The sequence below is a fragment of the Arachis stenosperma genome, chromosome 10 (assembly GCF_014773155.1).
Source record: "Arachis stenosperma cultivar V10309 chromosome 10, arast.V10309.gnm1.PFL2, whole genome shotgun sequence".
Taxonomy (NCBI): Eukaryota; Viridiplantae; Streptophyta; class Magnoliopsida; order Fabales; family Fabaceae; genus Arachis; species Arachis stenosperma.
Window position 1 is genome coordinate 2,045,160 of NC_080386.1, and position 25,039 is coordinate 2,070,198.

The 25,039-nt window shown below is 33.8% G+C and overlaps 2 protein-coding genes and 1 pseudogene across 2 annotated transcripts; 2 read left to right on the forward strand and 1 right to left on the reverse strand.

The window, feature by feature from the left end:
- Positions 1–7,137: 7,137 nt before the first annotated feature.
- On the forward strand, positions 7,138–9,336 carry LOC130955420 (uncharacterized). The gene is made up of 5 exons (XM_057882270.1): positions 7,138–7,803; positions 7,898–8,032; positions 8,482–8,648; positions 8,765–8,957; positions 9,169–9,336. The coding sequence occupies exons 1-5, from the start codon at positions 7,138–7,140 to the stop codon at positions 9,334–9,336; spliced, it is 1,329 nt and encodes a 442-aa protein (XP_057738253.1).
- Positions 9,337–10,687: 1,351 nt separating this feature from the next.
- Positions 10,688–18,455, reverse strand: LOC130957524 (probable pre-mRNA-splicing factor ATP-dependent RNA helicase DEAH9). Its single transcript, XM_057884376.1, has 22 exons — positions 18,149–18,455; positions 17,974–18,048; positions 17,575–17,664; positions 17,313–17,392; positions 17,048–17,117; positions 16,853–16,938; positions 16,540–16,609; positions 15,960–16,055; positions 15,223–15,328; positions 14,956–15,002; positions 14,788–14,871; positions 14,651–14,704; positions 14,234–14,334; positions 13,714–13,804; positions 13,421–13,585; positions 12,706–12,795; positions 12,420–12,491; positions 12,139–12,237; positions 11,963–12,049; positions 11,646–11,699; positions 11,408–11,487; positions 10,688–11,140 (listed from the first exon to the last, which is right to left on the reverse strand). Exons 1-22 carry the CDS (start codon positions 18,401–18,403, stop codon positions 10,996–10,998), a joined length of 2,097 nt encoding a protein of 698 aa, XP_057740359.1. The 5' UTR covers positions 18,404–18,455; the 3' UTR covers positions 10,688–10,995.
- A 2,634-nt stretch (positions 18,456–21,089) lies between these two features.
- LOC130955421 (glutamate receptor 2.9-like) lies at positions 21,090–23,353 on the forward strand (annotated as a pseudogene).
- Positions 23,354–25,039: the final 1,686 nt, after the last annotated feature.

Below are 25,039 nucleotides of genomic sequence, written 5' to 3' on the forward strand. Positions count from 1 at the left end.
ATATTTAAGCTTTTTATTATTGAATGTAACAAGTAATAATAGCAAATATCCATTTAGTTTAGATTCCCTAAAGTCACAAAACACGCATACACCAACCATGGCTATGGTTGGGAATGGGACCATGTAACGCTAATACTAATAAGTAATGACATTATTATTGAAGTTAGGAGTTTTATTAGTTTTCTTTCTCATGTCCATGGACCAACCAATATAATCAAAACCACTACTAACTTGTTAAGAAAGCTACCTCTTACTTGTCTTCAGATCTTGATTTTTTTATTTTGATTTTGATTTATTCATTTATGCAAGTGGCTCTAGAAATTCAAATCGATGTCATTTTGACTTTTTCCTTGAGCTTTTCTTTTCACAAAATTTATGTCTATCATATTAGTAAGAGGAAGAAGTTATCTATATCGTCTTTATGTTTGACACCTACATTGAACTTAAAATCATCATGTATGTATTCATCATAATTTAGATTTATAGTAATTTTTTTATTATAAATATATTAATAAAATTTTAATTATTATCTTCTGACGGAATAAGTTGGCAATTATTCTTCTAGTAAGTGCAATATACAATTATTAATACAAAATTTATTGTTTACGTACATTTATGAAATATATATAATCTTAAGACATCAAGTCTCTCACCAATTTTATCCAGTACATTAAATAAAATATTTTACTTATATAAATTGTAAAACATACAATATATTTTGTCTAATTTTGGTATACGTATATTTTAATATAAATCCGATCCTAAACCCACATTTGCGTTAAAATACAGTATTGATATGAGGTAAATCATGTAGATTTTAAGAATATTTTCCTTTGAACCTACAATATATTATGTTTTTATGGTGAGCGGCTACTCTTTGGAGCATATATATATATATAAACAGAAATGTTTTGCATCGGTTTGGTTCTAGATTATATGTTTGAAAACTTATAGAAACTTTCTTAATGCATTCAATTTAAATTTACATCCAGCAGAAGAACGCATCTTTATGATTATGCTATTTAATCCAAGATTTGTATTAAATTAAAAGTATTACATTAAAATATCATAATCCAAAATTAATTAAGTTCTGTTATTTATGTTAGTTGATAATTTATTCTCCATATCCGAATATTTAAAATAAAGTTTTTTTCATTACAATCTATGAAGCACGGACACTTCGCTGAGTTGTCGTGTTCGCGTATCGCGGACACATTTCGGACATGATACTCATCGACACTCGTCCGACATCCGTGTTTATTGTGTCTAACCGTATCTTAATAAAAAATAAAGAATTCTTTCCCGGACATATTTGGACACACCTAAATGTCATCACGTGTCAGCGTGTCCAGTCTTATTTTTAACATATATTCTTAAAATAAATTTAGATATAGTATATATTATTATTTATTAAAACAAAAAATATTTTAAATACTTGATATAATTAAAATAAGATATTAAAAATAATTTAAAAAATTAATATATATTTTAATATCAATAAAATATCAAAATATCATTACTATTTATCTAAAAAATATTTTATATTTTATATGTATGCATGTCTCTGTGTCATATAAAATTATGTGTCTTGTGTTGTATCGTATCCGTGTCAATGTCCGTGCATCATAGGTTGCAATAAATTCTTTTTTTTTTGGACATGGTTGCAGTAAAGTCTGATAAGTCGTTTTGTTCAGACACCACGCCCAATTTGTCGCACAGTAGTTGGGCCATGGTGCAGCCCGTTGGGCCTGGTCATTGGGCCACGAAAGTTCAAGCCCAAGCCAAGTGAGCCACAACCTGGTAACTAAATTTTTTTATTATTTTTTAAATAATGGAGCTCCGATCTGCAACGGATTAGTCCTTGGTCTGTCGGATTGGGGGATACCGTGGACAACCAAAAAAAATATTATTTTTATTATTTTTTTAAAAGTGAATTATTGGTGATGATGGTGGTAATTACTAATTAGAAAGGAATGAATATGATCATTGAGAATTGAGAAGGGCTTAAAGCTTTGATGAGTATGGCTTAGAGGATATAGTAAGGCACTAAATAAAGTATTGACTATATTCTTATATGCCTAGGCAACCTAGCTTTGTTATTTTCTTCTATCTCTTTGCACTTTTGGGATGTATTTTTATTTGAATGTTGCTTATTTTGTTTTATGGTTTGTGTTGCATAGGGATGTCTATACCAAAAGTTTCCCTTATTTGTAAACGATATGTTATTTTGTTTATTATGAGGATGAACGTAAAATGTAAATTGACCGATTAGTAATTGTTGTATCTTTTTTAGGGAATATTTGAATTACAATTTTCAGATCAATTTTGCCATTATCAAAATTTTTGTTTTGTAATTATTAGTTTAATTTTGATACATTAATAACAGTGTAAAATATTTTATACAGACGTGTAATTACAACCGTTCTTTTGAATAACCATTCGTACGGTCAAAATAAAATATAGTTATTTTTAGGGTTAAATACGATTTTACTCCCTAAGGTATATGTTGAAATTTTTTTTGTCTCCAACTTTTTTTTGCATACAAAATCGTCCCTAAGGTTTAATTTGGTTTAAAAATCATTCTTACCTTAGGAACTAAAATCGTATGGAGGTGGCAATGAAAGCGGAAATAAAGGTGGATCGTGGACAACTTCTTATTCTTCCCTTCCTCCTTCTTCTTTCTTTCCTCTTTCGTAGGAGCATAAACACTTTCTTTCTCTTATTCTTTATATTTTATAATTTTTTTGTTATGGGTAATTTGATCCAAATTTTTAATATTTAAGTAAAAAAAACAATTTTGTATGTAAGAAAAGGTTAGGAACGCAAAAATTTTCGAGGGATCAAAATCGTACTTAACCCTTATTTTTACTAATATAAGGTTATGTGATTAGATTAGGGATGGCCAACAGAACGGGTAGGGCGGATTTTTGCTCTACCCAATCCTGTCCCACTTTACAATAACTCGCATAGAACCCACTCCGCTTCTACCTGCGAGTAGTAAAAAGTTGATCCCTAACCCACCCGCCCTACCCACCCCTATATATAATTATTAAAATCTAATAAATAAAATTAAATTTTAAAATTTATATAACCATAATCACATACATAACAAAAATGAAAGTAAAATTTTAAATATGATATGATATTATTAATTATTTTACATATGTTACACATTATATATTAAAATTATATGGTCCTGGCCTGCTCCACCAAGAACCCACCCCGCTAAAAACCCGTCCTGTGTATCCGTCTCAAGTGGGTAGAGACAGAGTAGGTATCTGCGAATTTGGATAGTGTTGCCATTTTTAGATTTTTTTTATCGAAAATAGGGAGACTCGAATTCGCAACCTCTTAGACGAGTATGGAGAGACTATACCATTTGAGCTATAATTCATTGACTTACCATCCTTAAATTAGATGCACGTGTAAAATAATTTTATATTAACAGTGTATCAAAATTAAATTCTTGCAATATTACATATAGTTAGCCGTCAATATTAAGGAAGGAAATATTAGCATCCAATTCCTTCTCAACATATATCATAAAAATGAATTTTGATAATAAATTGGCTTATATTTATAGAATTACTGTGATTATATTCCATATTCCGTTACTTAAAAAAGAAAACTTTAGAATAGTTCCATCATCAATGCTTTATCTTCTTCACATGTAGATATAGTTTCTATGAAACTTAATTAAGAAGCTTGTTAAAGAGGGGTAATACATAAATTTGATCCTAAAAGATTTTAATAAATTGTCAAAATTCCTCATTATTAACCATAGATTTGCGAAGATTTTAAACATAAATTTCTTAGTTGCTTCTGATTAATTTTTTGCTGACAATACGATTTTTTTAACCATAGATTTGCTGAAGGTTTTCTTCAAAATGACATTAAAATATGATTAATTTTCATGACTTACAAGGTATGAAACTATAAATTTATGATAAGAATATAATTGTTTTTATTGCATTCCAAATTGGTGTGGAACGAAAGTATCAAAATCATTTCCTGCCAAAGCCTGTCAAAGTATTTATTAGTTATTACTAAACAAATCCTTTACTAATATCTCAATTGGAAAAACTAGTTTCATTTCAGTTTAGAAACCTCAAATTATTTGGCAATTGTTACAGATACGTAATCTTCTTACTTTTAATTTCCTGAATCATTTATATATATTCTTCGGTACTAAATTATCATTAAGTCTAAAGCAAATAATCACAATAAATGGTTGAATCTTTGGCATATATATTCTCATTAATTTCAGTTTCTTACAATGCTTTCCCCCTCATTTCATATTCTCAACTGACCCCTTCAACATGTCATTACTAATTAAGTAATTATACATATTTAAGTAGAAGATAAAAGTGAAAAAAGTTTATATCTCATGGAAGCCATTGGTCAATTTGGTCATTCATACTTTTTAGGTTTAATTATTTTGTTGGTTTCTATAGTTTTGCGAACTTTTCAATTAGGTCTCTATACTTTTTTTCTTTTTAATTGAGTCCTTGCACTAATTTTTTTTAATTGAGTCCCTACACTTTTTTTTTTCTTTTATTTAGGTTCTTATACCGATTCTTTTTTTTAGACAAGTCCCTATAAAATTAAGTCAATTACTACTAAAAAGAACTTAATTGAAAAAAAAAATTTAATATAGAGACTCAATTAAAAAGAAAAAAAGTATAGGGACCTAAAATTAAAAATTTTACAAAATTATAAAGACCAACAGAGTAATTAAATCTACTTTTTATTTAGACCGCATGTTATATTAGGCCACCACTTTTTCATAGAGTATTTCATAAAAAACAAATTTGACCCATAATTGGAGTTGGTCCTGCATGGAGGTAGATCAATGAAAAAACGAATTAAAAAAAAAAAAGAAAAAAAAAACTAAAAAAGGTTATTATGATGATAGAGGGAGATGATCTTCATAATGAGTAAAGATTACATTGGCATGACCCATGTGGGTGTATTATTGCATTGCCAAAGATTTCTAAACGTACATGTATACATGGTTCTTGTAATGTATTTTTAGAAAGATTTACTTTTGAAAGAGGAAAAACATTATTAAGGTCAAATTCATTGTGACAAATCTTTCATTTCTTAACACATTAAAGAAGGTTTGGTGGCATAGATTGGTTGCTTTTGTGGTTGATTATCCATAATAGCTATTAAGAATATGCAAAAGTTTAAAACTGCCAGGTTGGACATTCAACATGTTTCCTATTCAAGTTTACTTCCAAAATCGTAGGTAGTACTTATAGGTTTTTTTTTTGGGATGCATTTAATTGAGGGGAAACAAAACAATTATATATGGATTAATGGTTAAATTAGTCCTTAACAAGATAACTTATTCTTCAAATTCAATCTTAAAAGAATTTTTTAATTAAATTTGTCTTTTAAATATTACAAATTAATTAGGTTTGTCATTTTATTATTTCATTAACAATTTTTATTAATAATTAGTGACGTGAAAGGCTAATTAATAACATACATAATATCTAATATATTTAATTAAACGTCGATCAAATATATTTATGAAAATTTATTAATTTAATTTTTTTGTTGTGTTGAAAATTGAAATTGTAATTTATATAATTAAAAAATTAATTAAATTGATAAAAAATTAAAAAAAGAAAAAGGACATGCACATATAATACATGGCAAATGTCTTCACCAATAGGTTGATAAATTGTCAGTTATAATTTTCCTAAAAGCATATCATAGAAGAAAAATTGGAGTGTGATTTCTTGGTGCCCAAACAGATTTCAAATTTGGTGATATTATACCTCTTTTTCTTTTTTCTTTTTAAATAAATGATGAGATATCAAATTCGGCAACTCTTGGTTTTTTTTTTATAGCAAAAATAATATTTACACACCAAAATTAAATACATGTGTATTTTATATTTTAATGTATATTTTATTTGAAAGATAATTTTAGTGTATATCTAATATAATTGTTATTATAATTATTAGTATCCAACTTACAAGTTTATTGGGTCACGTTTTTTTTTTTCATTATTTAGCATTTAGTGAAACAAAAATATTATTTACATACTAAAATTAACTATTAAAATTAAATATTATATATTTGTATATAAATATATGTATAATTTAACTCAATTTTAATATTTATTTTATATTTTAATGTATATTCTATTCTAATAATTAATTTTAAAATATACTATACACGTAATATATTTGTCAGTGAAATTAACGAGATGAGTTAATTTGTATAAGAGAATAAAACATATATTTATTAGAAGACACTAAACATAGGAATAAGAGCAAATAACTCAACTAATTATCTTTATAGATACAAACCTACCTTGATGTTATGTTGAAAATAAAAATGAATCTGTAATTGCATGGATCTTTATGCAATAGGTGGATTATGAATAAGAGTAATTAAGTTGGAGGGTTAAAAAGGGAAGTGATGAATATTATTATGACACGCGTCTAAGTAAGAAAAAGCAGTGTTAAATGTGTCACCATGATCAGTGCAGAAAGAAGAGAGAACACAAGTGAGGGTGAGTTGATGAGTGAATAGTGATGAGAAAAACATGGGCGAGAAAAACTCATAGAAAGAAAGATTCTGATGGAAATGGTTGGTTGGATTTCAGTGCCTTTTGCAAACTCCATGTTTTTCTTGGTCTGAGAAAATCCCGGGAACTCCCCTTTTACTTTGCAATTTAATTTAGATATCACGACACACAAGATTTTCCTAAGCAATAATAATCTATTATTATAATTATAATTAATAATTAATTAATTCATTGATTATTGATTATTGATTATAATAATAAAAATATAATACTATAAGTTATATAGTAGAAGTAGCCGCACTCACTCTCCTCCTCTATGTTCTTCTTCTTAAGAGAGATTTTGTTTCCTTATATCACGCTATTTGTTTTTGAATGAATATTTTTTGTTACTCCTTTTAGATTATATTTTGTGATCCTTCAAATGGGGGCATTTTGGATCATGTCTGAATCATCTTCCTCTCTCTCATTTCATTGATTATTTAATCCCCATTGGATTCTCAATGATCTTCATCTCACATCTATATTGTATGGCACCAATCAAACCTTAGGAGAAGCATCATCATTGTCATTACAAGAACAAGAACATGAACATGAACATGTGCAGCAACACAGGTAACACTGGTTGTGGTTGTGGAAGCAGTGGTGCTGCTAGCATGTGGAGTTCCGGTGTGAAGAAGCCGCAGAATAAGCGTCCAAGGATTCCAAAGAGAGGCCCTGGTGTTGCTGAGCTTGAGAAGATTCTCAGAGAACAAGAGAATATAGACACCATTTCAGATCATCATCATAGGGGAAACAATAACAACAATGGTGAATGTGCTTTTTCATTTCAATCAAATCATCATTCAAATCCTTTTCATCATAATTCTTCACCTTTGAAACCACATCATTATCATCATCTTCAGCCACCACCACCACCCTCCTCGCCACCTCGGCCGCCACATGTTCCTCCATCGGCAACAAAATCTGATCATTTAGTCCCAACTACTCCACCACCATCCATTATGACATCTCCTTCTGTCTATGCTCACTTTGGAAGAAATGGTGGAGGATCAAGTTTGGTTAGGCCTGAACAGGAACTGTTTCCAATGAATCTAAGTTCATGTATGTCCAAGTCCAACATCAATGATGTGATAGATGTAAGCCAATCTGATTCTGGAAATTCCTCATCTAGGAATTTGTCTTCTGAATCTAATCAAATTTGGCCTCAACCTCCCACAATTCAAAAGAGAACTAATTCGTTTCCATCTCCTCCCATGGTAAGGTTTATGAAATTATAATAATGTTTACTTTGATTATCTGGTCTGTGTCTATGATATCAGTATCATGTGAAATTTAAACCTATGCTTGCAGATGAATCAATTTCTTGGAAGTGGTATCCCTGCCTCTTCAGGATCATTGCCACTTGGACTGCACAATCATATAGAGCCCCCTTCAAACCAAAGTTCTTATTACAAACACACATCTAATGTCCCAGAGGAACATAAGGTATAAACTGTTCTATGTTCTTATTCCTCCATGCTCACATTTATGTTTCTACTAAAACAATAGTACATTTGGAACTGTTTTCTGTACTTTTTCTTCTAGTTGAGTAGGTTTTGTAAGGCATGTTTTACTTTAATTTCATATAGGCATTTGATTTCTTATAGTTGATGCCTTGATGCTATTAAGGCCAGTGATTGATTCAGTTGTTAGCTATTGATTTTTTAAAAAGAATTTGCCAAATTCTCGACATATTAACCTTAATCTGTTTAGCTTAACAATTAAAAAGTTAATCAGATCTAGAAATCTCAATCCTTCTTGAGATTAAGTTTATTTGGGTCTGTGGGATATGAGAAGATTATAGAACAATGATGCAAAGAGCAACATTTTTGGATTTAGCAGCAATCTGAAATTTGCAGTTCTATCTTGACAACAAAGCTCTATGTGTAATTTAGGTATCTGGCATGAAGAGATCTCACCCTTCATCCTTGGAAAACACTCTGATTCCTCCACCTAACTTCCAAGTTTCTTCAATCTTTTCTCACCTTAGTAGACCTCATCAATCATCCATTACTGATACTCAAGGTGCAAATGGTTTCACCTCAGCCAATAATTGTTATAGGTAACTCCTTTGTTTACCATTATAGGCCTTATTGGTTTTTGATTTCATTTTCAGTATCTTTTATTTTCAAGATAATGTTTTCATTTTTGTCTTTGCTTGTCTCTTTTTTTTCTCAGGGATGCAAAACGGGGTAGTAGCAGTAGTTTGGATCTCAACAACAAAAGGTTCAATTCTGACATTGGTGTGCATGGCCAAGCAAATTTCCCATCATTTGCAACTCATCATGATGTTCATCCACCACCACCACCTATGCATTTGTTTCAAGGTGTTCTTTCCAAGGGCACTATGCTCCCTTACCAAGTCATTGAAGTAAGTTGCAAGAAATTTCAGAAGGTCAATATTCTTATCTCTTTGGTTATGTTTAGAACAATCACCTTTCTTAATGTTCCTCTCTTAAGAAAAAAAAAAGTTAAATTTTCTATCTATCCAAATGTTTAGAACAATGAAGGACAATTTTTCTTGATTATAGTTTGCATATCTAACTATACATTTCCTTTTTCCTGTTTTTGAAACATTATAGGATAGAACTGAGGACTCAAACCATCGTTCAGGATCAAATGCATCAGACAATAAGCCTTTTTATAATTTCTTAGGAGTTAAGGATCCAGAGTGGGGGAATGCACCTGGATCACATCACGGACGATGCGAAGCAGGACGCTGTGGCATTGATCTTAGCTTGAAGCTTTGATTCTAGCAGGAAACCGTGAAGCAGTAACAATGGCTATGATGAGTATGCATTTGCAATGGTTTTGTGCTTGAAATCCAACAATGTTAACAAGCAAAGAAAGAGTGAATAGTTTCCTAGTCTTGGTTGAGGCTAAGGTAACTCGGAGTTATAGATAAAAGGGACTTGTTACATTGGAGACCATGCTCTTGGATTTAAGGAAACTGGAAATCAAAGATAAGAAGAAATCTTGCATGGGGATTTCATTTGACTTATGTTAGTTTCGATAGTTATAGTTTTATTTTATTTGAGATTTTTAATTTGGTTACATTACATGTAATTCTATAGTTGCTCTATAGTCTTTAGAGTAATGAAATTTTAAATTCGATGACACTCCAAGTGTTGGTTCCTACAAGGATTTGTTAGCATGAAAATGCATGAGTTTTCTTTTAGAATTAAGAGGAATATTATTTGGGAGAAACTCATTTGAAAAATTGTTTACTCTTCAAAATCTTGGCTAAATTTATAATTTTCTCAAAATATGGGGGTTTTAAGTACTCCTTTATCATTTTTTTCCTTTGCCCTTCTTTACATTTCACATAGAATAATTAAACTTACTTAAAATGAAAATTAAATATGCCTCGTCTTTGTTTCCTTATCCCTAATGTAAAATTGTAAATCAAATTTGAATAAATTAAATAAAAATCAAATATTATAGTTTTAATTTAGATGTTTTCTTTATGTATATGAATTAAATGTAATATTATATTATCCTTCTTCCTTCTTGCTTCTTTTTATTCTTCAGTTACGTTCTACTTCTGCGTTTTTTTCTAATATAGAAATTCTATGTTTCTATAAAAAAAATTGTCATTTTCAAATATATCTATATTTTTTTTTTCAAAAGATTTATATTTAGTTTCATAAAATTTGTATGTATGTATTATTTTAAATAAACAAAATTTGAAAACTTAATATAAATCACCAAATATTTCTGCGTTATCCTCATTCCTCGTGTTAGTCTCTATTTTAACTTTTTTAAGTGTATATAAATAGATATAGATTTTGGTATAATGTTCTCAAAATATATAATTTCAATATGAAATGAAACTAAACGTATTCCAATTTAGTTTCCCTTTTCGTAATATAAAATAAATTTAATAATTATCTGTAAACAGATTTGAATAATTTAAATATCTTTAAAATGAAATTGAATAAACGTTATTTATGAAGTTCTTCTGTTCTTATGCTATTTATAAAATTTGATTTGACAGTTTTTTATTTTCCGGATATACATGTAATATATATGTGTGCAAAATGATCGAAATACTCTCAGACTGTAATGTTGAAAAAATATAAAATCATGTATGCTGAAGAGTAAAACTTTATCTAATTATCTCTATATAAGTATATATCACTTCAAATGGCACTTTCTCAAAAATGAGCAGAAACCAATCTTCTCTTTTGTTATTCTTGAATACAATTTACAAAATCTATAGAGCGTTAATGGTTGAAACCGTAACCTGGCTATTAGGACTGAGGAGCTTGAAGGATTAACAATAAACCTTAAATGACATCCAAAGGGGTTTCTACCTTTAACCTGTCCTACTTGAACCAGAGACATGATATCTTAGCAAAACATTTCCCTTTTGTCTCAGATTCTTCCAATAATTAAGGCCAAGGCAATTAGTGAAGAGGATTAGATTGTTGTAGCTGGTAGAAGTGTGGAGCAGCCTCCAAGAGCCATGAAGGATCTATGGATATGACGTTACGCATGTACTGTCTATCAGTTGATACAAGAGAATTGTAAATAATCCACTTCGGATTTACTCTGCAAAAGAACATACAAATTGCTAATCAATTAGTTACCTCACATGAAAACTAAGACTCGAATGAGCTTCGATTAATGGAGTGAACTCAATAAACTAGAAGCAAACTCCTGATCTCACTGTTTTAGTTGGATTTTGTTCTCGCAAGCATCAAAACACTTTCATAAGTAACATTCCAAATTGTAAATGATCTTGATGTCTTGATTCATGTTATTTTGATAAATCTTCAAAGAAATTTCTCAACTTAGTTCAGATTCGCATAACATTACCTGAATAGCACTGATGAAGGGTGAATATAAACTTCTTGCGATCCTCTTATCGTCTTGTACATCCCATTATGGCTGTATTCCTTTTGCAACAAGGTACAGAAACAACAAAGATAGGAATCAAGTCAAAAAATATACAGAAGTTGCTCAACAATGTACATCCGATTTGGAAAATATACAGATAAAAAAATAAAAAATAAAATCAGAAGATCTGCCATTTTAGTTTCAAGAAGCCGCTCACCTCTAAACGGCATGTATTAGCGAAGAATCCTGCAGTAACTGCCTTCCGAACCACCTAAAATGGCATAATTTAAATTTATAAATATAATCGTACCCAGTAAGACTAAAAACCAATGAACTGAAAGTTAAAAGATATGGTAGGGTAAAAAGCCAAATAAAGGAAGAGGATCAATAAGATAAAAATTACATTAGGGGAAACCCGGAGAGCTTATCTAACTCAAATATTCATGCAAAAAATAATAAACCACGAGAAGATTGTATCCTTTTCTATAATATGTTTTCCAAAAAAGTAAAAATATCAGAGAGCTGAGAAACAACCTGCATATCACTCTCGCAAGACTTTAAGACTATGCCAATTCTCTGTGCAATTCGTTTGAGTTGTTCTCTAACTTCAAGAACCTTTCTCTGTTCAATTTAAGTAGGCTATCAACATGTATAAATGGAAAGGAAAATGGAAAAGCTTACAATGTCAAAGTTGCAAAACACAAACACACCATTGCATGGTAGTTCACGTAGTTCTTGTGACACCACTGGGAAGATTTACCAGACTGAAGAAACCCCTTGTATACATTAAGGAATGTCACATGGTCACCCTGTATCAATAATTGAAAGACGATGAAATTAATTCACCAACCAATCATCCGACCCCATAAAACATTAAATGATGAATCATGGGAAGTTTAATACAAAAATTAGAAGTATGAACAGAAAGAATGACAGTGTGTGTGTGTGTGTGTGTGAGAGAGAGAGAAAGAAAGAAAGGGGGGGGGGGTACCTCTGCTGCAGCAAATCTCAATTTTGCTTCATCTGATTCCTTTTGTATCCCTCGTCCGGAGATCCAGATGGACTGCACATACAGATACTTTGAAATTGAATTGAACTGTCACTATGTAAATATTTTAACTACATTTCTGTGCTGTGATCCAGATAAATTTCATTTAATATGTACCAAAATAGTAACAAAACGTATATACTCTTTACCAATCCTGATTTTAACAAGCAAAGAAAATATAAAATTTTCCCTGAAACAACTCATTATGAACCAGAGCAAAAGGCTTTACTTGGATGGAAAGAACAGCAGCAACCGTGATTATTTCCTCTGAACATCCAAATTGGTTGGAAGCTATTATCATTTTTGAGATCATTGGGTCCTGGAAAAGAATTGCATGTCATCAACAAGTGTCGGCAAAAAATTGTAAGAAATGCATGTAGATTGTGATAAGAAAAATGAATAAATGGAAAACCACACAAAAACTCTTTTAACAGCTGAACATTGACAACAAATGTAATTAGTGCTAAAGAATATGATAAGAAAGAATACTAGAAATTTAAATGAGCTTTAAAGTGTTGATTATTTCATGAATCCACACTGGCCATCTATGTTAACCAATAATACTAAGAAACGCAAGCAAAACCATACTAGAACCACATGCACTGAAAGCAAAGCTAAGTAACGGGTGTAAAAAATGATCCAAACTCCAAGGATAGCATATGTTTCCTCTATGGCTGCAAAGGATTAAGGTCGTTATGGAAGAAGGAAATAGACTTTTCATTAACATTTTATAAGAGAGTGCAGGTTTCAGATGAATTCCTATAATAGGATACCACATTTATCCTTTATAGATAGTATTTATGAATAAAGCCATTGATGCTTCCAATTTTCAATATTTCAGTTTTGCTATTCCTTTGTGGGTGCACTTCGAATTAACCTGTCCCCATGGTGGTGAAATTTTAACAAATGGATGAAATATGATTTTAGATAAATCCCAAACGTACAAGTGGAATCTCTGCAACTTGAAATCCAGTAGGTGAAGTAAGCTTCACATCATCGTCCAAGACCCCAAGTGAGTAGAGAACTTCTAGTGCCCGGATCATTGCTTCAGGAGATGGAGATGCAGGCCAATCAAAGCCTAAGATATTATCAATCCCCAAGGCCTTCAACTGGAAATCATCATAAAAGGTATTAAACACTTTACTCAAGATAAACATACATAAACTGCACTGTGAAAAAAAAAATGTTACTTTGAAATTGTTTCTTTTTTTTTTAAATAAAAAATAAAATGACTAACATGGATTATACAGGAGACAAGATTTGATCTCTGTATCTCTGGAATTGCCTCATTAGACATGTGATTAAGAAAATATTCTTCTGCATATAACCTGGTTGCAGCCATACGCATAATGAATGGTAAGAAAGGGGATGCCAACATTACCATCACAAATCATAATAGTTATGGTTACAAGGTAACAGGAAGAGAAAGCAGACATATGAATCATAATATGCATTTAAAAAAATAGCGAAATAAGACACAATGAAATTCAATGAAGAAAGATAACTAGTTGAACAAAATGCTTAAGATGATATTAAAATGTATCTGAGGAAGTGAACCACCTAAAGAGTTTGCAGTTATGCCACAGCCTCTATTAAGAAAGGAAAAACAGCAGCAAGAAACACAGAAGCAACTTTTAGTCAACTTGTTATGAATTTCATATCTCTTAGCAACAAAGGATTAGACGAAAAACATTATATTTGAAAATAGAAATACCTTAAACCTATCTGAAAAATACTAACTAGTTTCAGTCACAAACCTGTAACATTTTCCTGGTCGAACTCGTCCAGCCCTACCAGCTCTCTGTTTAGCAGAAGCCTTAGATATTGGTGCCACAACCAGATTTTCAACATCAGTAATCTGTGACAGAGGAGAGCAGAAAGTTAAACTTGCAGACGAAAAGACATCCAAGAAAAGAAGAGAAGGGTGGAGAAGGTAGGAATTATGAACATAAAATTACTAGCAAGTCAACTAGAAACGATAGATGCAGAATACAAAGCAATAAACTTGAAAGGAAACCAGAATTGAAGGGCATCAATCTAAAAGGCATGTACTTTTATCCTGTATTAAATCTGGAAAAAAAGATTTAATTTTATAATAGTATGAACATATAATTTCCAGCTCATTAAAATATATCTTTAGTAGAAATATACTTAAAGAAACAAAATGGAAATACCGGATTGTAGAACTTTTGTTTTGAAAATCCGCTGTCAACAACATAGACAATACCCTGCACAATATAAAACATTGAGCATGGATAAGGAGAATCCTGTAGCCTCTGGCGATAGTTAATACTTTGCAGAAAAGGGTTACCTCCAATGTAAGGGATGTTTCTGCTATATTGGTAGAAATTATTACTTTCCTCTTTCCTCTAGGAGTTGGAGAAAACACTAACTCCTAAAAAAGTGAAACATATATGACATTCAAATATTTTTATACAAACACATGTTGCAGCAACTAAATGCACTGATGTATAGTAACCTGTTCAGCTCGTGGAAGTCCAGAATAAAGAGGCAAAACAACCAATCCTGAAACAAAAGAAAACACCATGCGTTACTGGTATTCAATTGACAGGTATAATTATGTGCAAAAGATGACATTCTATTCCCATTGTGTTCATTTTGGAGAAATGAAAATACAGTTCAACACTGCTTAATATTTTCTAAATAAAGTAAAAAGAATTTGTACATGATATAAACAGCTGTAAGAATCTAACTAAATCACAATCTAATGTTTCATAAGGTGTACCTGGAGAATGTTTCTTGCTGGTTTGAACTTCATCAGCAATCAACTGAACAGCAGCATCAATATCATCTTGACCAGTAAGGAAAACTAGAATATCTCCCGGAGGCTCCTAACAAGGGATGGTATAGACCAATTACCATTTTTAATCCATTTTGCTTTTGTTTTAAATACCAAAATATATATGACTTTCTACTTATGTCAAAAGTCAAAACGTTAAGGGCCCGTTTGGGAAACTTTAGAAGTAACTTTTTTTAACTTTTTATTTATGAAAAGTAGTAGTATTAATGTCTGGTGCAATTTTCAAAACCAAATTGCAACTTTCTAAGAAGCTATTTAGGAGCTTATAGAGAAATTAAAAAAAATGACTTCTCTCATAACACTTCTACTTTTCATCACATTTCTATAAAATAAGCACTTTTAGAGTTAAAAATTCAAACACAAAATAACTTATTTATAAGTTACTTTTAACAGAGTTATTTATTGTTTAAGTTATTTTATCAAAAGGAGCTTTATTAAGTTGGTTATCCAAACTGGGCCTAAATGTGTTTCATTATGTGGTGGAGAGTCCCAGAATTACTGGTTCTCCTTGAAATGAACACTAATACTTGGGTTCTATAACTTGAAGCTTAGTGCATACTCGGATGCACCATGCAACTGCATATATATTTACATTAAATAAAATGCATAAAAAATAGAATAAATTCCTTGATGTGATCATGTTTCAATATAAGACAAAATACCCTCTCATGAATCAACAGTACTGTTGAAACGGCAGCCTGAACATAGTCTTGGACAGGTTCCTCAACATAATTAATTTGTACATTGAAGCCTCTACCCTGAAAAACAAAAAATATAATTCATTTTATATATTAAAACTCTACCATGGAAATCACAAAGGCCTAGTGACTATGAACATCAGATCTTCAAATTAAAATGCAGTCCAAACTCTGAAAAGTATGTATTCTTCTGCTAATAAAATTTCTCATTATTAGCTGCTAACATTAAATAGAATGAAGAACATTGAGGACCAGGGTGAGGATGTGGTAGTGGGGTAAAATAAGGAAACAATGAAGCTTGGAATACAGTAGGATAGAAGAATCCTTTGCAAATTGAATATGGCAACACCCTTGAAATAAATGTGGACCAAGCACCTGAGGGAAACTAACAACCGAAAAATATAATCTTATCCCAAAAAGAAATCCAGCCAATGATATTCTAGTCACATCAAGAAGCATGTGTATTCCTGCCTAGAAAAGTAAATAGTATAGAGTTCGATAACCAAAAACATGCAGACATCAATACTATCTCGGAAAATAGTACCTCAACTGATAAGATTGCAGGTTCCAATTGTATTCCATTCTCCTCATTTTCAAGTTCCCGGCGCTTTTTCCTGTTTACCATGCACAAATGACTGAGCGAATGAGTGGGTTTTCGAGGAAAAAAATAAGCGTGTCCTTCTTCAGGATAGGGAAGCAGCACCAAGAATTTCTAATTGATACAACATACTAAAATGGACAAATAATGGGTATAGTCAATTGGATGAATTCTTATTATATCTACGTACAATGTTTACCGTCTGTAAGGTTAAAAGTAAAGGAATAACAATTAGAACATCGAAAGATAAGAACAAAACCTCTTCCGGAAGAAGTCAGACATCGCCTTTGCTTCAATTGTAGCAGATGAAATAATCAATCGCAACTCCGGTCGACGTTTTTGAACCTATACAAATATGAAGCAGAAAATATACAAAATAAAGACCCTGAAAACCGGAATAAAAAAGTTGAATTTGATACTTCAATAATGTATGGCTAGCCTATAAATTTGATACCTTTTTCAACAGTCCAAGTAAAATATCAGTTGAGATGGACCTTTCATGAGCTTCATCTACCATTATAACACTGCAAAAGTTACGTTCAGGGTCAGATCACTACAGGACATAGAAATGGAAAAAGATCTCTTTCATTCTAAAGCACAGAACAAATACAGGGTCCTTTCTACTTGGCACTTGGCACAAACTATAAAATGCCATGGAAGGACAACTACTTTACATTAAGGTTTACAATTAGGCTTTGTGGACAAATTTTGACAAGTACCTATATTTGGTCAAAAGGGGATCATCCATCATCTCCCTCAAGAGGACACCATCCGTCAAAAATTTGAGTACTGTTACATCCTGTGCTGCCGAGGAAATGAAAACTATTGTAAGCATTCGCATTATATGATCACAAATTGCAAGTACAAGAAAGATCATTCAAATGACCACATGATTATTAGTGTTTAATGGGTAGATATTCATCAGCACTAAGTCAGATTTAGAGATTTCCTAATCTGAAAGAAATAAACAGAGATGCTTACTGGCTTTGTAACATCTTCAAACCTAATGGTGTAACCAACTTCCTCACCAAGTTTAACTCCCATTTCTTCAGCAACCCTGGAAGCAACAGCCTGCAAAAACGTTGGTGTGAGAATATTATCAATAAGGTGAGCCACAAATGAGAATAATGACATTATAAGATGAGAATTTAATTAAACTGTGAGTGAAGTTAAAAGAACCCAGCTAAATAGCACAGTGACAGTGTTACATCAGCTCATTTAGCCACATCACAAACGAATGAATTCACTCTTTACCATTCAGCAAGTACTACTTTAGCATGGTCTGAGGCTAACCAACATGGCCAACTAACTTGAGTAACAGAATAACTAACTTCTAATCTTATGCTGAACAAAATATATCAGTGAAAGATATGGTGGAACCTGAACAGCTAGTCGCCTCGGCTGGGTGCAAGCAATGAGTCGGCCACCGGAAGCCCAGCCAGCTTCCTTGAGGAACTGCAAGTTCCAATTAGATACAAATGAATTTCAAATTTCAATTTCAGTTTAAAATGGTCGAATCCAATTTGCACAAGACAAGTGTTCTTCTGTGTGTTACCTGAGGGATTTGAGTGGTTTTGCCACTGCCGGTCTCGCCGACAATGATGGTGGTGGCGTGAGTCTCGACAAGGTAGAGAATCGCAGTGCGGTACTTGTAAACAGGTAAACGCTGCCTCTGCTTCTCGATGCTCGCGTATCCATAACCAGAAGAGGAAGAAGAGGACGAGAAGCCACCAGAGAAGAAGAGAACGCCGCCTTCTTCATCGTCCACAAGGCGAGGCTTCTCCGTCCCCGGTTTCCAGAACTGCGCCATTCCTTCTCCTTCTCCACTCCACCGCACTCGAGTTTCCAGCTTGAGCTGAGCTTCAACTTCTGGGTTCGCGGTTCAGTCAATCGGAGTCCCGACCCGGTTAGTTTACGGTCCGGGCGTAATAGCCCATTGATCCAATGCTTCTTCCCCTAGGCCCCTAACACGGGCCCAATAGGGTTTTTGTTGAATTTATGAGTTGACCCAAAACCTGTGATCCATCTCTCTTGTGCTACCCTAAACAAGTGATTTTACTTTCTAACCCTTCCAACCTTCGTCCAATGAAAAAAAAAAACCACCCTAGCAAATTATAATAACTTTACTTACAAAAACCAAAAATATTTTGTATATGTGCAATTTATATATTTAAATAACTCGTATAAAAAATATTTGGATCCAGAAAATACGTATTTATGTTATTTGTTAGTACGGAAATAATATTAGCTTATTTCCTTTTTTATTAGAATGTTAAGCATAAGCATATGTATTAGCATGAAAAAATGATTACTCAAATTTACCTAAGAACATTTCCAAAATACACTATTTATCTAACCTAAGCCAAAAATATGTTCTCAGTTTGTGATACGTACCTATACTTCGGCTAATAACCCAAAATTAAACTCGGCTAATAACTTGAAAAAGTTAAATCAGAGTTCGGCTACGTAATCTGATAGCTTTCAACAAGTCAAAAACTATCTCCAAAATCGTTACCACAAAATCCGGTCGAGCTTAACAAAGTTTGAACCTTCTCAAACCAAGTCAAACGTTATCATCAAAACTTTCTACAGTAAGCGTGGAGAATCCCGAAACAAGCTCCAACTGAACAAACTATACGCCTATATAAGCAAGAAAATAAGCTCGGAAGAGAGGTCACATAACTCACTCTTATTTATTATTATCACTTCTCTTACTTCATATTCTTACTTGAACGTCGAAGTGCTTTTTGCAGGTGCTCCCGCCGCGGTTTTAAACTTAACCGACGTATAACTCTTCCACCTAAAGCTCGGTATACAGCAGAGAAAGTTGTCATACCTCGGACTAATATGCACGGAACATTTGGCGTCCACCGTGGGCCCTGAATTAACATAACCACACTATTTTCTCTACCAAGTTCTATGTTCTTTTCTTTTATAGGATTCCCGATCTTCCAACATGGCCGATAATGGAGTTCATCAGCCCACACAAGCCGAACTTCTAGCACAGATTGCTGAACTCCAAACTCAAGTTCGAAGAATAGCCGAGTAGTCCGCCCATAATAATGCCGAAAAGAACAAGGAAGTAAACTCCAAAAGCTCGGCCTTGGGTAAAACAGACCCTCTAAGCATCACCCCGCCAAAAGAGAAGCTGACATTAGACAATCCCTTCTCTGAAGAGATCAATTTTCAAATACCAAAGAACTTCGTGTTACCCACATCCCTCAAGCCATACAAGGGGATTGGTGACCCCTGTGCTCATATTAAGAAATTCCAGTCCATGATGTTTTTTAACGGCGCTAATAATGAGTCCATACTTTGCCGAGCTTTTTTCACTTATCTTAATGGTGCTGCTTTACTCTGGTTCTCAAAATTGTCTGCAGGTACAATCTCTTCCTTTGAAGAACTGGCGAGGTCTTTTATCGACTATTTCGCCGCATCAAGGATATACGTTCACGGATCAGACTACCTCGACACAATCAAACAAGGACAACACGAAAGTCTAAAAGACTACATGACCCGATTTGCCAGTCACTGAAAATTCCGGACTTAGACCCCGCAGTCCACTTACATGCACTCAAGACCGGCCTCCGACCCAGAAAATTCCGAGAAACAATTGCAATAACCAAACCAAAGTCACTTGAGGAGTTCAGAGAAAGGGCCACGGGCCAGATGAAAATAGAAGAGCTTAGACAAGCTTGACAGATCAATAAACCAACTCAATCAAAAGAAGATGACCAGGAGGATCTTTGTGAATCAACAAATTGATCGGCAGGGGACTTATACCCTTCAAGCACTACTAGGCAAAGAACTATGGCTCGAAGATATACTCTTTTTTCCACTCACACGACTTTTTCATACACCAGATTTTGCTTGGAGAGCTTTTTAATGAGGCACTTTAATCCTATACCTTTTATATAATTAGCGAATGAAGGCACTCTTTTTCACTCTTAGAGCTTTTTTCCCAAAAAAAGGGTTTTGCCTCAGGAGGGTTTTAACGAGGCCGGACGCACAACACATTCAAAGAAATACGAATGGCTATTTTTAGACAAATCTAATTCTAACCCACAAATCCGAAAACAATAAAGCATATGCTAAATCAATCACAGTAAAGCAATATTTCAAAACTTGTTCAACACATGGCCGAAACAAAATACACCATTCAAGTTACTAATACAAAATCAAAAAAGACCGAAACAAAGCTAAACTCGGCCAAACAAAAAACAAAAATAAGTTACAAACAAATACGAATCAGGTAGCATTCTCGTCATGCTCCTCAGCAGTACCATCCACGATCATCTTCCGGCCAACCACGATCATAGTCACGTCCAAAAGATCACAATTAAACTCAGGAGCCAAGAAGGAGATTTGACTAACAGCACGATCGAAACCAGAAGAAAACACTGGAAGACATAGAGAAAAGAGATGATCTTGGTACAAGAAACATAACTGGCACAGTGGTTTGGCCTGGAGGCCTAAATTCTACTGTTCATATTCCTATGGGATGGAAGTTACCAACAGAGATAAACCCTTTAAAAGTTGCAGTTCCTGTAAACCCAGCTTTTGAAAACTTTGTAAAGGAAGTATCACAAAATCAATATCAAGGTTTCTGTATTGATCTTTTCTACTCAATAAGACAAATTCTGAGTGACAACTATGGTGACCTATTGCCCTATGAATTTCATTCCTTCAATGAATCCTATGACAGTCTTTTTCAAAATGTCATAAATGAGGTAAAGAAATTTTACTTTATGCTATTTATCATCTGGAATATATGCACATCAAATCATAACACTGAATTGTACAAGCAATTTGCTAAGGACCTCAAATAAAATCATATCAAAAGCATCTTTGGCATACTTAATCATGGACTAGTTCCAAATCATGTTCATAGTTGCATGCTTTTTTTATTATTACGTCAATATTTCTTTCTGAAAATTAAATACTAATACTACTGCTGTGGATCATACTCATGTGCAGTCCTATGATGCTATAGTGGGAGATGTAACAATCCTTGCGAATCGATCAAAGTATGTTTCGTTCACTCAACCATACACTGAGTCAGGTTTATCACTAATTCTTCCAGTAGAGACTGAAGGATCAGCATGGTTGTTTATGAAACCATTTAGCTGGCAAATGTGGATAGCAACTAGTAGCATCCTCATCTACACACAATGTTTATCATCTGGTTCTTAGAACATAAACTGAATCCAGAATTTGGTGGACCCACTGAAAAATCAGATCAGCACCACACTGTGGTTTGCTTTTTCTTCTCTGTTTTTTTCTCACAGTAAGTATAATTAGTAACATCAAAGCTTTTGATTTTTCTTCTATTTTCTATAAAATAAGTGATATGGACCATTAACCTCGGCCCAGAAAGCAATAAAGTCGATGTTATCTACATTCCTAAAACGTCGGATAAGACCAGGTAAAAGATCCTGACAACAACCACTCCAGAAAAGGCCGAGAATATCTCGGAGGCCAATCTCCTAACGGGAGGAATTTCCACTTTAAAAAGGGCTGAAGAGGACGACATAAAGGACGGCATCACTACTTCTTTCTTTTTCTTTTACTTTATTCGCAATTCATTTTAAAAGACCTCTTCTGACTTGAGCGTCGGAGATTCTTTTGCAGGTGTTCCACCCGCGGTATTTTGAAGACAGCCGACCTATACCTCGCCTTGACAAACAGCAGCACCATTCACCTGTGATTACCAAAAGCTAGGATTGCAGGAAGGTCGGCTTGGGTTACTCGGACGGAACAATAAGTATCATGGTTTTGATTTGTGATGTATCACAGGAGAGAAAATAAACAGCAACTCTGCAAGAGTAGTAGTTGGTGTATGGCTATTTCTTGTGTTTTGTTCTAACATCAAGCTACACTGCAAGCCTTTCTTCAATGCTCACTGTTACAAAGTTGAAATCTGGAAGAGATATTAATTGGTTGAGGCAAAATAGTTTACCAGTTGGATGTGACAATGTCAGTACCTTTGTCAAGGACTACATGGTGAATGTATATAAATTACATCCAAAGCAAATTATAGATGTTGATGGTGAGAATGACATTGTGGAAAAATTCAAGACCAAACAAATTGTTGCTCTATTTCTTGAGAGTCCATATGAGAAGGTTTTCTTGAATAAGTATTGCAATCAATATTCTTCAACCACAGCTGCATATAGATTTGGAGGAATGGGATTTGTGAGTGCTTAATTTTAGTTATGCATTTTATTTTTTCACTTTCAAGTTTTGATTCACATTATATATGTGATTATAATATGATACATAATCCAAATGCAGGTATTCCAAAAAGGATCTCAAATGGCAAAGGACTTCTCTGAAGCAATTTTAACACAGAAGATGGAACACTAAAGAATTGGAAAATGAATGGTTGACACCTTCCAATGAATGCTCAAACACATCATCCCCTGAAACAGAGAGCCTGACCCTCAGCAATTTCTTGGGACTCTATGCCATATGTGCTGCTACATCCACCATTTGCTTAGTGCTGGCATTGCTGACAAAATGGCTCCATCATCATCATCATAATCAAGAAGAAGCAGCAAGTCAACAAGAAAGGAAAGATGAGGATAGTGTTTTGAAGAGGGCATTTAGATTGAGCACAGAACTATATAATGGGAGCCTCAAAACACTAGATAGAGCTGCAACTACACAAGGGGTGCGCCTTAGGAATAATTCATCAAGGTGGGAGAGTGTAAGCACTTCTGAGTATATAGCAAATAATCCACAAATCCGAAAACAATAAAGCATATGCTAAATCAATCACAGTAAAGCAATATTTCAAAACTTGTTCAACACATGGCCGAAACAAAATACACCATTCAAGTTACTAATACAAAATCAAAAAAGACCGAAACAAAGCTAAACTCGGCCAAACAAAAAACAAAAATAAGTTACAAACAAATACGAATCAGGGAGCATTCTCGTCATGCTCCTCAGCAGTACCATCCACGATCATCTTCCCGCCAACCACGATCTTAGTCACGTCCAAAAGATCACAATTAAACTCAGGAGCCAAGAAGGAGATTTGACTAACAGCACGATCGAAACCAGAAGAAAACATCTCCATCCCTACCTCCTCCAATTCGTGAACCCGAGCTGTTAACTTCCCTTTGGCAACATCACTCTCCTTGATCTCAGCTTGCAACAATTGAACCTGATCCCTTAAACGTCCAACCTCATTCTCAGAATCCTTTGCCTTGGTTACAGCATTAACCACGGCATCATCTTTTTCTTTTAAAGACTTCTCCAACTCAGCGATCTTTTCTTTATAAGACGCCTCAAGCTGAGAAGCTTTATCTACTACCTCTTGTTGTTCGGCGCCTATAAGCTCGGCGGTACGACCAACACATAATAGGCGAGAGGAAACGATCTACAAAGATACAACGAAGTGTAAGGATCAAAGACCAAAAAAAAATAAAGACGACCATAAAGAAAACCGACCTGAATAAATTTCCCAAGGGCCTCCACGCCAACTCTTCGAGTCACAAGCATGTCCCCTGGATACTGAGATGCCCTATCCGAAAGACCAGCAAAATCAAATTGCTCACTCCACAGAGACTGAGAACTCGACCCTGGAACAAAGCCATGAAGTCTTTTCTGACGATCAAAAGCAACCTCACCACCTCCCCGAGCCTCCTGCTCGCCCTCCGAGGTAATCTCCAACGATTTCTCATCACTATCCCTCTTCCTCTTGTTTGAAGAGGTCGGCTGGACAGCGGAATGAGCAACTTGACCACCATCGTCCTTCTGCACCCCCACACCGCCAATACTTTTCTCTTTTTTCTTCTTCAGGAAAGACTGAAACTTCGTCGGATCAATAATAGGAGCTCGGCCACCTGACAACATCAAAGATTAGAAAACACTACAAACCTCAGCAAAACTAATAACAGAAACAAGGATACCTATATAGGCTTTCAGGCCCTCATTATCACCAGAGTCATACAAACGCAGAAGCTCAGAAATTGATAGACACTCTCCAGCAGCAAAACCCTCAACCAAAAAATCCAAAAGAGACTCCTCCTCCCCATTCAACTCGGAAGCCTCAAGAATCTGACTCGGCTCAGAACACCAGTAAAGAGGAAACCTCTCGCTAAGCTCATTGTCCAAATAGAACGGGTACTCGGCCTCGACTGCCCTAACTTTAACAAACAGGGATTTAAAATTCTTGAAGGAAGATTTGTACAAGAGAAACAAGGAACGACCCGGAAAACTACTAAGACAAACCCACAGACCCTTTCGAACACCTTTCGACTGAAACAAAGAGAAGAAGAGTGGCAAAGAACAAGGAAAATTGAGGAAATCCATCAAACACTCAAAGGCACGAAGAAATGCCCACGAATTAGGGTGAAGTTGCGAAGGCGCGCAGTTAAGCTGCGTAAGAACGTCACACTCGAAAGAAGTAAAGGGGAATCTCACACCTAGTTCAAAG